At 31.8% G+C, this 16,424-nt stretch overlaps 1 protein-coding gene across 1 annotated transcript in view; it reads right to left on the minus strand.

The window, feature by feature from the left end:
* The window catches only part of LOC127735730 (neuronal acetylcholine receptor subunit alpha-10-like), a 43,539-nt gene that overhangs the window by 22,169 nt on the left and 4,946 nt on the right, over positions 1–16,424 (minus strand). The window contains exons 2-3 of the mRNA XM_052246013.1: positions 3,544–3,698; positions 175–219 (exon numbers count right to left, since the gene is read on the minus strand). Coding sequence (XP_052101973.1) covers positions 175–219; positions 3,544–3,698 — 200 coding nt within the window. The remainder of the gene's footprint in view (positions 1–174; positions 220–3,543; positions 3,699–16,424) is intronic.

Raw genomic sequence — 16,424 nt, forward strand, 5'->3', positions numbered from 1 at the left:
TAACCTTTAACCTTTAACCTTTCTGTATTGTGTACCTAAACAAGTCTCACCAGACAGTAAGAACATGTCACAGACAATAATTTGTTAAATCTTACAGCTGGTCGTTATATCTCGAGGTTTGAAGGATTATGCTTGGATAACATTTTTATATTACACCTTTTCTTCTAGACTTACCATTCGGAACCAGATATTAACTGTTACAATCTGTTCTCTTTCATTCTGTAACAAATAGGTACTGTATATAAAAGTGTATAAACATATTCAAAAGACAAACCGAGGTTTTCATAGGTAGCGTAGCTTTTATTTTTTTCAAGTAGAAATATTAAATAAATTTACTTGAGTCTAACATATTTATTTATACTTAAATATTAACATTGTCATTTCGCGTTGATAAAACTATTAATACAATAGCTTGTGTACCGTGATCTATACTTTTTACGTTTTTTTTCTATTTTCAATCTGGGAATAAACGCACAAGAGTATTTTGGAATTATATCATTACTATAAGTCCATGTAAATTTTGGGAGTAACCAGAGGCGTATTTAGAGGGGTGCCCTTATAGAGCTACATTTATGGTTAAACTAGACTTTTTACCTACTCCACTCCAAAGTTTGTCTAGTTTGGGGCCCCCGGGTCCCCTTTTTTTCTAAATCCTGGATGCGCATCTGGTAACCACTCAATGTTTGTTTATTATGAGTAGGAAAAATCCGTTAAATATCTAACTCCTGCTTTTCCAAAATAATACCCTACATCAGAAAGTTCAGAGAAGAAATAAAGTGATTGATCGATGAAACAAGAAAAAACTGTTTTCAAATTAAACTTACGTTTACACATGTTGATACATAACTATGAAAAGCACATTTAAATACCTTATTTTCATGCTGCATTGATTCGGAATAAAAGGAGATCGGGGGTAAACGTCTATGAGATATCACCATTTTATACTTTAATTTCTACATCCTTGTTTTCAGCAGAGTTAACATATAATTATCAATTTTACAGCTGATAAGTTTACCTTTACTGTCGCAAATATATATTACTATAAAATGCGTTAAAATTTCGAATGGCAATGAATACTAGTAAATTTACCATTTAAATAAAATTGTACTTTAACAATTTTTTATTTGTCTTTAGGGCACAGTGCATTACGGGGTAACTTTTTTGCTGCGATGAGTTAAGGATCTGAAGTTGACATCGAGTATATATATTAGGTAGATGGATTATGATATACAAATAAGAAGATGGTAACTATGGTTGCCAATGAGACAAAAAGCCACCAGAGACCAAATGAAAAAGATGTAAACAACACTATAGATCACCGCACGAACTGTAACACTGATTAAAAACCATACCATTTAATCAGCTACTAAAATGCATTTAAAAAGACAACATGACAAAATGTGAAATAATTCAAACGGTAAAACTAACGATTTATAAAATTGAGAATGGAAATGGGGAATGTGTCAAAGAGTCAACAACCCAACCAAAAGAGTAGAAAACAGCCGAAAGCCACAAATGGGTCATCAACACAGCGAGAAAATCCCGCACCCGGAGGCGGGCTTCAGCTGGTCCCTAATCAAACATGTGTACTAGTTCAATGAGAATGGATGTACATCTAAACACGAAAAAAAAATATGAGAGACAGCAACCAACGACATTCACTGAACTATGAGACCACATTGACCTAGACATTACGTAAAAAATGATCTGTTATTTTTAAAAGAAAAATCAATCTTTTTATTAAGAATAAAAAACAAAACAATTTGCCATACGGCTATATTTCGTGATCAACTACAAGACCATTATGATATCACAAAAGAAATGTTCTCACGAAAACTGCAAACTTCAAACTTTTAGGCATAAAATAAACCAACGATTTCACATATCAAATAGAATATACATGTACATCTTTATCGAAGAATTATGATCACTTGTATTGTTTACTTTTGAACTTATTTTTCTTATCCCAAATTAAAAGGCATTATTGTTGTCAATGCAATTCTATATCCTTAGCCACGTCACAGTAGCATGCAGCAAGCTTTCGATGTTTTGTATAGAAAAATGTAAGACGGAAGTTTTCTTCAAAAGACTGTAAGAAAAAGGCTCAAATATAAAATAACTTCAGGGAAAATTGTGTTTACCTCTTCAGAACCTTATGAAAATTTGCTTATTTCACTCTAAATATATCGGCCATCTGCCGTTCAAATAGCCGCTAGATTGTTTATATACTTCTATAAAAATCAGAAAATCTAACGTTTGCGTATTATGCTAGATAACATTCAGAAATATTGTGATGAAGTCTTCAACCAGCGATGTCAATCAGATGTGTATTCTTATATATTCTTCCTTAAGATTTACTCGGAAATCTTAAATCGCAATAGTTTCAATTTGCACTAATATGAAAACTTTTGATTTTTCTACGCTCTATATACTATTATTCCTCATTCTCATTTGAATGATCGAATACGTCTTCTCATTAAACAGTGATTTTTCTACAAACATATGAATCGTAGATACAAATTCCTTGGTTAGGTCATGAAAATCTTACTTTGTGAAGAACAACATTGATTCCAACAACAAATACACCAAAGATGATATCCAATGGGTAAAAATTTTGCACCCTACTGCCGACTTGTTTGTGTACTCGTATGAAGCAGAACATCTCAAAGACAAACAGAAAAGGGGTCTTGCCAAGTTCTTTGATTTCACTTTCAGATAAATTAATGAATTCCTGTCACTAGATAACCCTTGCATCTCATATATCCCAGTGAACTTAACCCCTCCGCATGCCATGTGTCTGTCCCAAGTCAGGGGCCTGTAATTCAATGGTTGTCGTTGGTTGCTGTCCGTCGTATTGGTTTTTCGTTTATTGTTTTGTCATAAAGCCTTGATATTGACATATATAGTCGACTTCAAAGTAGAATCAAATAGTATGACAAACGGTACGATTTCAACTTTCCAATTGTCAACTTCCCTTTTCTCAGCAGTAATATACCCTCTGTCCTGTCGTATGGCTTTTATATCGTACAATGTAATTAATACTTTTGATTTACGATCGTGTATGTTCACATTATACGGACTTCATTGACAGGTGTGTGCCCTGACACAAATTCTGCTCTAAAACAGTTATGATGAAGAACTACTAGAACCAACACTATATTGTTTTCTGGTCACCATCCCAAATTGGTTAACCGATACGATGTTGATATGTTTCAACTCACTAGCGACATATTTTTACGTTCTTGTATTAGAACAGTCGTCTAATCTGAAAATTTACATGTGTGACATTCTTTGTTTAAAATAGTTCGCTTCGGCGTTTTATGATCACGGTAATATCATGCAAAGGGGATTCAAGAAATACAATTAAATGCGATGTTTTGACACTTCTAAAATGAGAGTTATTGCATAAACCAATTTCAAAAATTTCCACAGAATTTCTTTATAAAATTACTACACTGAAATAATGACAAGCTATAATAATATCCAATATAACCAGCAAATATACAAAATCTTCTATCAAAGTACCATGAATTTGTAACTTACCACATCCATAACTTGTCTGAGCGCCGTCTGCAGTTTAACTGTAACATTCCCGCCATTTTGACAAACTGGTAACAAATTTATCGTATAGTTGGTATTAAGAAAAAGGTGTTGATACAACTCTGTTGTGAGTAGCTGTGATTGTGCCAAGTACATCCCTACAAAACAGGTTTGAATTATACACAATATGACGCAGACAGTATACATTGCGGAAGTCTCACTGCTGTTTCCATTTAATAATTAGAAAACTGATGTATCTTCAATTTTATATTATCCATGTACAAATTGCGGATCATCGTTTGTGTAGACCTCCGAAACAGCATTCTATCATTTCTAGAACACTTAATGAATCGCCTTTCTCGTCGTTTGTAAGTGTTAATTCCAATTTAAATGTATGGTCCAAGAAATATAAAAGAAATTCACAATTAACATGTCTTAATTAGACATTTCTAACCAGTAACTTCCAGATATAGTCACGGATTTAAAAAGAATGTATAGACTTCCTCGTTAGCATTATAGCACAGTTTTTTTTTTCAAATTGTCAAGCCCATTTGTTTCCCAATTCAACAATATTAAAATTTAGAGTCGATAAATGAAAGCGAACAACATAACTGATGACATTCAACAACAAATTATAGATTTTTCTATTAATTTAGCAACTACAAGTATAGACATTCTAATTGTATAAATTTTAATAATAGATGTGTTAATGAGGTGATTATTTGTATAGAACCCAATGTCGTTTAATTGAGTTATAAATGTTCCTTGCATGCTAATTTCATTTAAAGCATGGTAGACGTAGAAACATACTCATACTGGTTATTCACTGTCTTAGACCTGAATTACACATATATTACGGATTACCCTTCTTTAATGTATTTTCTAGTACAGAGTTAGTTGTTGAAATATTGACTATGCAGTTAGACAATCAGGACATGTTTCTGTATATTTTGTGTCCTTCACTTAAAATGCATTTGGTTTCATCTTGACAAATATATTATTTTTACGTTAGAAAGATGTTTGCAATAAAGTATATAGCTTTCATATGCTCTGTTTGTATGTAGGTGACTTTTTATGCTTTATGACCGACAGAAATATTGATACTCACAACCTGATATTTTGCCGCATAAGTGAAGGATTTTGTAATTTGCAGTGAAAATAATTTAATATTTCGGCTCAGGGAATATAAAACCTCAGCCGGGAATGTCACATTATATACCCTGTGTGAGACCCGAACGAACCACATATAATATTCAATAATGCTTATGTCATAACAATAGTACAAATCTTTTAAATATTGAAGTGTTATCTATGTTTATCTATGTTTAATTTCGATATTTGAATATTTACATTTTTATCTCACATATTTGTCGTGGAATAGCTTTTACTAAAAAGTCATTATTGGTTAAATTCAAGAATTATAAATATATTTGACATATTATGTAGTGCAGTGCAAACACGAAGGACAGCATGACTTTCAAAACTATTTATTTTTTCTATTTTCTGAACCAGAACTTTGTCTGAAATGAAAATGGTGTACTTCTAAATAGGGGTAAATTTCTAGGATGCGAGTAATGGACTTTTGGTCTAACACATATGTAGAACACAATTTTGAATCTATTACAAAATAGAATTCTAAATTGTAAACTATTTTCAACAGTTAAATGTGCAGAACGTAAAAATTTACTGTTGAAAAATAAAAAGAACAAGGGACAAGTAAAAATGTAAAAGTCGGAAAGATGTTGGAACAATCATATTAAGCTCGTTAGTTAGTGCATCTGTTTATATCATACATTGCTATAATTCCCAATTGACAAATTAAGAAATTATTGAGAATGCAAGGTTCAAACTCTCTCAGACAAAGTTCGTTGGCTTTAGATATGTCTTTTATGTCCCTTTTATTTGGTCATACAGTTCCTAACGAGACTACGTATTTTTACTTCCATGGATTTCAAATGTTTAGGATTGAACGTTCCTAAAAAAGGTTAATTCAGAAAAGCACTTTGGACGCACGGAATTTGTAACGTGTTACTTTGATGTTTATGGGTATGACCTCCTCAAGCATTGTTTACTATCCTTGGCTTTCAAAAAAAGGATGCATAAATGTATAATGTCTTTCGAATTTTCCATATTATATTTTTTTAAACCATGGTGGACATGTACAACAGACGGCGGACTTAGACTTCGACCATAGTTTTAAGAAGTTCATAAATCTATTATTTTCGACAGTGGATTGTCCTGTTCACGGAATTAAGGATAAGTTGCAAAAAAAAAATTGAGCTCATTGGACAGAGTTTTAAGGTAAAAGACATTAGAAATTATTAAAGGAAATCTAATCCATATCACTGCAGTGTTTTCAGAGGAAAATGTTTTCGCAATTGCTTACTAAGGTCGTTGGATACTGCAATAGTAAAAGCTCTAGTTACCTTTTTACAAAGGACTTGGATATTGTAATTAATACTTTGGTGTGGTTTGTTGTACTGTTCAGTATTTTGGGTATTCTGAAAAGTGGGGGTATTCTAAACCCGAATATTCTATCTTTCATTCGGACACACTTTCAATACATGCATGAAATTTGATGTTTGGTTACTTTTTTATCACCTTGTTCAACCTGCCTCTAATAAATCATATCACCAACATTCACAGGATGCTCAATAGACTGACCTTCAACTAGAAACTGACACCGAAAGAAATTTGGTCAAGACTTCAATTGTTTCCCTTAATGTCCAGAAAGATAATAGTTATACATTGTAATACATTGCATATCGTTGAGTAAAGTATGATTGTATTAAGTATTTTTGTGAAAACTTTACACCATAAAAATAGTCAAAACATGCACGAGAAAATAGATGGTTCAACATCCCTAATGCGACTCAACAGGAGAAACACAATTATAATATGCAGATTAAAAATCTCCGTGCAATGATATAGGAGATGGTGCTATTTTAAATAACTGACTGAGCTTAACCATTTGTGATATTTAAAAAGACAATACAATAAAGATGTAAATAAAATTGAGCTTTTAATAAGTTTGTATAGAACAGACTGAATTTCCAGAGAATTCAACTGTGTGAAAATAGGAAGCTTTTACTTGCTGAAGCCGCATCACACGGGGCCTTTAGGGGTTTCCAAATTTGTAGAAAAAATTAATCACATTGTGTAACCCGAAAATTTGACCACATCTATGAAAATGTATGAGTTTCGAAACGAGCCATCATACATATCCAGATTTATGATATCGACAGACGAATGGAAGAAAAAGCTAGCATTATCACCTACTTGAGAAAAGAATTGCGGATATTGACCCATTCAGATAGTATCAATGTGTTGGTAATTGTTATGCTCTTTTTGAGATAGTATGTTTTATCTAGTTAGAGTTTGGTTTACCCTTCTAACATAATATACAGTTTACTTCGATCTTATTTCTAAGGTATGCTTTAGCATGGATATACTAAAAAGACCATTCATTAAATTGTTAATCATTTCACTTATAAAGAATTTTGACAGTCCGGCAATAACTAGTGCATGTAGTTCACTTCTTCAACACCCATATCCCCACCCTCATCATTATCATAAACGTTTTATTCACCGCATTTCATTTTTCTTTATATCATAGTAAGAAATCTTGAATAATTTTTATTTGGACTCATCATCTTGGTAACCTTTTAAAAACATTATGTTTATTCAATATCGGAATCGTGTCCCCTTCGAATGGAATTTCTCAAATAATGATGAGCATATTTCAAATAAAAGTCATTTGTCACGAGCGGAGAGTAACTATTTCTGACTTTAACCGATCACAAGGTCAGTTTTCAATCGGTCAAAATACCATACTACACTGACCTTTTAAATTTCGTTATAAAAAAACCCAATGTTTTCAAAGTAAAAAAAAATGCAACCGAATTTAACTCAAATATCAAATGTCAAATTTCAATGGTTCCATCAAATTCAAACATGGAAGTATCACATTGTCAAAATTATACATCCATAGTTCTAATGATAAAACATAGGAAGAAAACTACCTAAAACATTGGAATTCTGACTTCATACATTCATAATGCAGTTGATATGAAATAATTAATGGCGGATGGAGGCTGTATGAGTTCTGCATTTTTTTGTTTATTCTAAATTATTTCAGACCATATGACCACATATTTCGTATACGTCTAAGTTGAAAAATGACTTAATTATATAGTATTATATTACAAACGTATTCGTGAATTTTCTTTATATTATGTAGAAAAGTATACTTTTATCTGTCACGTACCGTGACTTCATAGTTGTTATAATTTATTTTGGCATATTAAAAGCTATTTTATTATAAAGAAATATAAATAAACTCTTACTTTTAAATCGATTTAGTTTCAATGTTTATAATTATTCTTTTTTAAGACCTGAATACAAAAGAAATAGTAATTTCAGAATTTTTTAGATGTGTAATTGTAATTATATGTAAACTACTTTTAAATCAAGCGAATAATGTAATGTTAAAATGATTCTTATCACGAAAGTTGGTATTCTTGATGATTTTAAGATAAAGCCTGAATTTTAATGATTTTTAAAATCAATTTTACAAAAATCTAGTAAAAATGATTAGACACAGGATTTGTAATTTAATCAGATTGTTTTCACAAGCATGCACTTTAGAAAAAAGAGGTATATTGGAAAGAGTACTAAGGTGTTCATCATCCAGATCACTCACGATGTGTTAACAAACCCAATGCATGACATGCTATATTACTTCTTTTAAAAGTTGAAATGCCACAGACGTATAGACTGCATACGAAAACATGCAAAAAACCTCAAAGTACCTCAAATTACAATTGTCCGAGCGTACCTCCACGAAATATGTGCAACAGATATCATAACACTAGCAGAGTATCTGAAATCTAAAAAGCAACCTCAAACAGGCATGCGCCGGAAAATAATCTTAAAAAAATGATGGTTTTCCATACCTAATGGAGAAGATATAAATTAGTGAATGGCGTTCTATACGAGTTAAATGACTCCTATAAAGGCCGTCCGTTTGTATACAGCTGTATAGCTGAGTTAGACTATAAAGACACAGGCACGTCCGATCGGAAAGGGGACGTTCAATCTAATTAATCGCGAAAAACACCACAGACTCTTCTTTTTAAATAGCTATTGCAGGATCGTAGGTGGCCTGTGGTGAAGCATGATCCGACATATCATGAGTATCCAGTGGTAGTCCAACATTTCCTAGTCGACTCACTTTGCAGAGCATGTCTTCTAGTTTGATACATTTTGTATATGTTGTTTATTTGTTCTTGTCCTAATATACTTGCAAGTGAATAATTCGACCTCGTTGAATCCGTATTCATGTGACCTTCAATTTAACCCCTTAGCTGGACATGGGTTACGCATGTATTCAGCTAATAAAAGGAAAACAAATGTCAACATTTAAATTGAAACAAGGATGAACCGTTTGGCTGACTGATTTGATTCCCGAAAAATCATTCTTATACAGGTAAAAATGATGATAAACATGCTTTTTGATAAGAAAAATCCAATTGCACGTGGTCACTATCTATTTGTATTTATATTTATGTTTATATCGGATTATATGACCGTCGGCAGTCTTCGGAAGTCTCTCGGTGGTTAATTAGATGGCATCTAGACAAAAATACACACAGAATGTTGATGCATATTATTTCCATGCATTGTTAATTGTTTATTTTAGACTTTTTGTAATTTGGATATACGTTTAAGCATGCTATAAATATGAGAATTCGGTGAACATGAATTTGACAGCTAATGCCACTTTAAACACGTTAAATTTGATCAAACTAATAAATTAAGGTTGTCATTTAACTGTCTTCATTAAAAATGTTCATAAAAATCGACAATTTAATTTTGCAATTTTCACTTGCATGTGCATACACGTTTTCTATCATACTGTCACACTGTAAAAATATTTTAATATGAATTATGATTCATCTTTTTAATTACGTCTTTTAAACTTGCATATAATGTTTCAACAGTTTAATATTATACTTCCCTTATCAAATTAAGTCTTGTATTATACTATGTTTTTATTTTAATTCTATTTATGGATTTTAACCATTTGTATTAACAATAAAGTCCGGACCATCACGAAGTTATGTCACTGCCAATTTTCTTAAAAATGATCTGATCCGTATTTGTATGACAGTGACGAAGTTCTAGCTACTGGTGTTATCCATCCTCGGGGACCATCAGTGTTATTAATAACATTAAAAGGCACCCATTTAAAACTGCAGCCACCAGATGTGTGTTTCGACAAATATTGCTTCTTAAGTGATACTTGAAGGAAACATAATCTTTAATCATATTACACTATGCAATAAGCATTGCCAGAGTTACCATTTGTTATTTAAAAGCTGTAATGTGTGTCGAAATACATGCAATAAACAGCTGAGTCAGGAGTGCATGACACGCCTGTCTTATGCATATTGAAATTATTGCAAGAATAAGATACCTTTGAAGGCGTTAAATCAAAAGTCGGGAAAACGATCCTGTAGAAATACTTACAGAACAACATCCTAAGTTGTAAAATATACCCATAAAGGAGGAGGGGCAATTTTCCTTGAATTTGTTTCATTCATGTGGTCAAAATCCTAAAGTTTGTGAAACCTAGTGGTATATGGATAGTAAAAAGTCTGAACAATCTACATAAAGGATTTTGCCACACTTTTATATTCTTCCATTAAATCAAAAGATATCTGTGCTATACATCGCTGTTAGAGACAATTTTGGTGAACAATCATGGAAAATTTTACATTTTTTAGTTTTTAGCATCGAAGGACACCCTGAATTATTTGAAAGATTGTGCATACAATGCATAGCTTTACTTTAGATTGATTTGTTGTTTTGATTTTGTTAAAAAATGTCTTTATCGTTCAATTTTTGTACATATACTACAAATTGCAAAACTCTTTCGCATTGAGGTATTTTTCGATCTGTGCTTTACTTTCAGAAATACATCGTATTTGTTATTCCAACCTGAAAGAGTACATATGAAGCGGTGATACTGTAAATTTTGGCAAAGATTGAACAACATATTGAAAATGGCCCTATAGTATGAAATAAATTCAGGGTAAATTGGCCCGATTTCTCTGACAGTTCCAATAACTCTAGAATGACAAATCGGACACATTTCAAAACCAAAAGGGAGTTTACTTTCCCTTATGATTAAAAAACGATTAAATTGATTGATGGAGCACAATATACCACAAAAAAGTCCCGTATATGATGATAGTGTTAAAATAATACCCTAAATCAGCTTTTTTTGACAGTTTGACCTAGAACAACTTTGGACAGTTCTAACAGAGAAGAGTTTTGGGGCAGTTCTAACAGAGAACAGATTTTGACAGTTCTAACAGAAAACAGTTTTTGGACAGTTCTAGCAGAGAACTTTTTTGGGGAAGTTGTATAAAGAACAGATTTTGAAAGTTCTACATACATTAGAACGGTTTTGAACAGTTCTACCTTCAAACAGTCTTGACAGTTCTACCCTTGTACGAACAGTGTTTGACTATAGAATAGATCCTGAAAGTTTTATATATATTCATAGTATAGTCGTTCGTGTCATCTATTTTATTTATCTTATTAATCCAGAGACAACGACAAAATACATTCATATATTTTCTCATTATTTATATACTGCACTGTTCTATATAACGAGCAGAAAGCTGCTCTAGAATAGTCTTTTAGAAAAGTTCTACCTTAGACCTGATTCTGACACTTTTATTCTAGAACAGTTTTTGACATTTCTACCCTAGAACTTAATCCGACAGTTCTATCCTAGAACCGATTCTGACAGTTCTACCCTAGAACTTATTCCGACTATCAGACTATCATAAAACTGATTCTGACATTTCTACCCTAGAACTTATTCCGACAGTTCTATCATAAAACTGATTCTGATATTTCTTCCCTAGAACTTATTCCGACAGTTCTACACTAGAACTGATTCTGACAGTTCTACCCTAGAACTTATTCCGACAGTTCTACCCTAGAACTGATTCTGACAGTTCTACACTAGAACTTATTCCGACAGTTCTACCCTAGAACTTATTCTGACATTTCTATCCTAAAACTGATTCTGACAGTTCTACCCTATAACTTATACCGACAGTTCTATCCTAGAACTGATTCTGACAGTTCTACACTAGAACTTATTCCGACAGTTCTATCCTAGAACTTATTCCGACAGTTCAACCCTAGAACCTATTCTGACATTTCTACCCTAGAATATATTCTGACATTTCTACCCTAGAACTTATTCTGACATTTCTACCCTAGAACTTATTCCCACAGTTCTATCCTAAAACTGATTCTGACATATCTACCCTAGAACTTATTCTGACAGTTCTATCCTAAAACTTATTCTGACAGTTCTACCCTAGAACAGTTCTACGGTAAAACAATTCTAGATTTCAGTGTTCTAAACACGTTGTACTAATTGTCAATTTTTAGTCCTTTTCAAATATAAAAATGATATCTACAGGCTTAGTTGGGTTACTTGAAGGTTTAAATGGTTGCATGTAAGAATTAATTTCACAGCATTGCTAACATGATTTAATAGTCAGTTACGCAATAATGATCTCAGAGACTATAGATTAAATTAAAGCATCTTTATAATAAACATTGGAAAGTTTAACAACCTCTCACTCGTTTATTTTATTATGGGGATGTAGTAAAACAAAGTAACATGGTTTAAAATTAAAAGGTCTTTTCAATCTTTTAAAAGCTTTTAGTGAGGACTGATAATGAAACTGGGCTATCCTAATGAATTGGAACAGTTTTTATTAAGGTTTGGCTTTTAAAATGTGTGAAAGTTTATTTAAAGTGACTATAATATTACTATTTCATGAAGCCAATTAAGCACAGTAAGTAGGGTCTAAAAAATCAAAGACCTAACTTCCCAAAGAAGAAAACACTTGCATGAAAGTTTAAAAGCCCATAAATTCTCTGACAACTTCTGGGATAAAGATGAAGTCTTTAGAATTTTGAACTAGTTTACAAAGACACCCCATGAAGGAAATAACAATTAAGGCAAGAAGATGATACTTTATACACAATGAAGCAAAGACATAAACTTTCTGAAGTGCAACCCACAAAAAAATGAAAAAAATCATAGGGTCATAACAAATATAAATTTCAATTGTAGAAGAAACGACCTGCACTCAACACCTAAATGACATAAACAAATACGTACAGAAAACCAAGAAAACGTACCACATCTGAATAGTCTTAACACGAAAAAAAATGAAATTTGGAAGTGGACCTAGCACGTTAACTCATTCAGTGCTGGATTCTTCAACAAAAACATTAAAAAATAACAAGTCCTATGAAATTACGAAGAATATATACCGGTAGTACTATATACAATGTAAAATCAATTCGTCTCAATGTTTTTTGCCTACATAAATGTAAAAATTGAAATTGGGATAATAAAACAAAACTATATAATATATATAAAACTGAGAATGGAAACGGGGAATGTGTCGACGAGACAACAACCCGACCAAAGAGCAGAAAATATCCGAAGGCCACCAATGGGTCTTCAACACAGCGCAAAAATCCCCACCCGGAGGCGGGCTTCAGTTGGCCCCTTAAAAAATGTATATATATATATCTTTGAGGGTCTTCATTTCTGTATTCTTAAATTTTAAGACCCTTTTCCACTATTGCTTATTTTTTTGCCAATTATTCTCTATTCCGTAAACCCCAGCCACACCCTCGTATATGTCGGGTACTTAATATAGCTATTAATTTGATCTCGCATGAAATAGCTTTTAACCCCAATCATGCAGAGAAAGATGGTTTCAAGCTGTCAAGCTGGACTTTCGAAAGGTTCTCGACAACGATAAAAAACGAGCTTGAAAAAAGAATAGAATCTAATAAAATAAACCTCTCAAGGTTTGTACTATATACTCGCTCACATAACAGAATTAAGTCTCGACTAACTATGAACGAAAAACAGTTTCAAAACTCTTTCCAACAGACATGAGAAATGAAAAATGACAAACTTTCTTCTTTTTCTTTCTGCTGTGTATTTTTTAAAATAGCTTAAGAAACCTTTGATAGCGAATGTATCTAAAATACAAGCCACATGCATCAGCGAATAACATGATAAAAAATTCATTAACTAAAAAGTATAAACCAATACTTTCATAGTCGCTGAATCACAAGATTAACATATAAAGGCAGTTGTCGTACAAAATTTGAAAAAAAATGCATGCGTTGAAATCAATTATATAATCAATGAAAAAAAGAGAAAATAGTTAAACATGGACCAATTGGCACAACTGTATTGCTTTAATTACTAAAGCACCAGTTGAACATTTAATGATGATGAAAACAAAGTAAATTTAGTAAAAATATTTTATTTAGGTAAATGGTGAGCTCAATGGATTATCATCTGTATATATATATAGAGATAAAAAAAAATGCGTTTATCCTCGTAACAAACTGTTCGTAACAATTGGAAAAAAATCAAAAGCGACAATGGTTCAAAGATAAAATCTCAAAATAAAACTTTGAAATAGTATTTGAAATACACACTAAGTCATTATACATTTCGTGCGTCCAAAGCTTTTTTCTTACCCTCACCGGGAACGCTTAAACCTAAACATTTGAAAGCCAGGAATGCGTTCTAAAACATGCTGCAAAGTTAGGAGCTATAATTACGTTAATGATGTTCGCTCCTCTTGTTTATGACTTTTTGTCAGATATTCAGAATCCTCTGGTTTTATCCATGTAGTGCCATTAAAAATTTTGCCCGCTAACCCCTACTTTTCTTTTCGTAATTTTATAACATATAGTTTAAAAAGCTAAAGTTGAAATCTTGTAAAAGTTCTTGTAATTTTTTCATAGTTTTTGAAAGAAAAAGGTGCCAATGTTAAATGTATGAAAAATCTAGAGAGAATCATTTCCCGCCAAATTTTCAATGGCTTATATATCGAAAACAAGGACACGGACCCTTCATTTTTATCTGCTTTTTTAGTTCTGTTATTTATATACTATCAATTTAAATTAAAATGCTTGTTATTTTGAAACAGAGTAGCGAACATCCTTAAGAGTTATAACGTAAACTTCTAAAAGTGTAAATCACTAAGTCAACTAACAAAACACACCACTTTTTCTGCTGGAAAAATCAGATTGTTAGTTGAATGCAGGTGAAGAATTAATTGTGTTCATACAAACAGAAGACACCAAGAGACAATCAGAAAAACATTAAGTGGAAGAATAGCAGACAACACCATGACCAGAACAAATAGACGAAACGACAAACAACTATTTACAAAATATAACACCGAAAACTAAAATTAAGCAACTCCTCCCCTCCCCCCCCCAAAAAAAAATTAAATAAGAAAAAACAAAAAAAAAACAAAATCATCCGGGGATGAGGTCATGTAATCCAGAAGTATCCCGTTTCTTGATTCCCTACAAAGCTAAGTTATTGCTCAATATAACAAAATAATAGAGCCAATCACCTTATTCATATCAAATTTTCATATTTACTGAAAACTAAAAGTAACACTCTGCTGTAGACAGATGGCATTCTCGCAAGGAATAATTCAGTAGTTTGTGATCTTATTTAATGATTTTTTTTTAGAAATTTGAAGATTAATTAATACCTGCATGCCATTAAGCACTGTTTCAATGAATAAACACTATCTGAGGTTTGTATGAACCGTTATATGTACACATGAGTAGATAAACATGCATCCAAGCATCCGTAGTATTAACCTATTTTTGAAAATGTTTTTGATAATCAAGTACAAAAAATGTTATATAGCGATCATTTTTGATCTAGGTCATGCTCTAAGAGCATGTAGAGCGTCATGCGTCGAATTCTTTAGATAACTATTAGACATATTTCTTCTGTGAAATTTGCATACAGAGTTAATTCGAGATTATAAGCATTTATCCTTTTTGTAGATCCTAATGCGCATAAAATTACAGAAAGTTATATAATTTCCTAACGAAGTTTAGTACTTTCACCCGACTCTATAGCTGTGGGCGTGATAATTTGGTTTTTATGAAAGTTTGTTGGGATTTCGAAAATTTATACAATTTCATTAAGTTATAGTAAACGGTTGGCTGCTTTCGTACACAAAAACTTTAATAAAATATATCAATTCTTTTTCTTTTTTGTATCTTTATAAACAATTATTCATTGCTAACTCTCCAGGGGAGACACGTTATTGTAAATATTATAATATTTAAAACACTTGTCGTAAAAAATTGATGACAACTTTATATATATATATAGATATTTATCAAATAGCCTCGTTGAAAGTTCATATGTTTCAGTTGAACTAGTTTGCATATTTTATGCTTATCAGCCAAATAACATCGCTACATATATGGAACAAAACTGGCAATTTACAATGAAATGTATCTGTACAGTTGTCTACTTAAATGATCTATATCGTTCATTGCAACATTAATTATTATTTAATAAGTTTGTGACAGTCGCAGATAGACACAGTAGAAAAATACGACTTTCTCATATCTAAACATCTACAGTACAATACTACTGTTATTTAATATCAAAATTGTCTTTTTTTTTCATTCGAACCATTTCCATTGACTGACATTTGATAGTCATTCTTAAAAAGTTGAACTGGTTGTTTATAATAATTTGTGACTCGCTGGTTTAATCATCAAAACGAAGAAAAAAAAAGAACACATATTTGCGTATGATATTACTGAGAATAGATCAAACGTGATTCTGTAGGAATGTCGAAGGAGAGAACGGTTAATTGAACATATCATTACAAAAGTAACAGATTAAAAAAAAAGGAAAGGATATACTCATGATTGTATAATATATCATCATAATAATGTCATAATATCAAGATATCAAAATG

Source organism: Mytilus californianus, unplaced genomic scaffold, assembly GCF_021869535.1.
Source record: "Mytilus californianus isolate M0D057914Y unplaced genomic scaffold, xbMytCali1.0.p SCAF_3, whole genome shotgun sequence".
Lineage (NCBI taxonomy): Eukaryota > Metazoa > Mollusca > Bivalvia > Mytilida > Mytilidae > Mytilus > Mytilus californianus.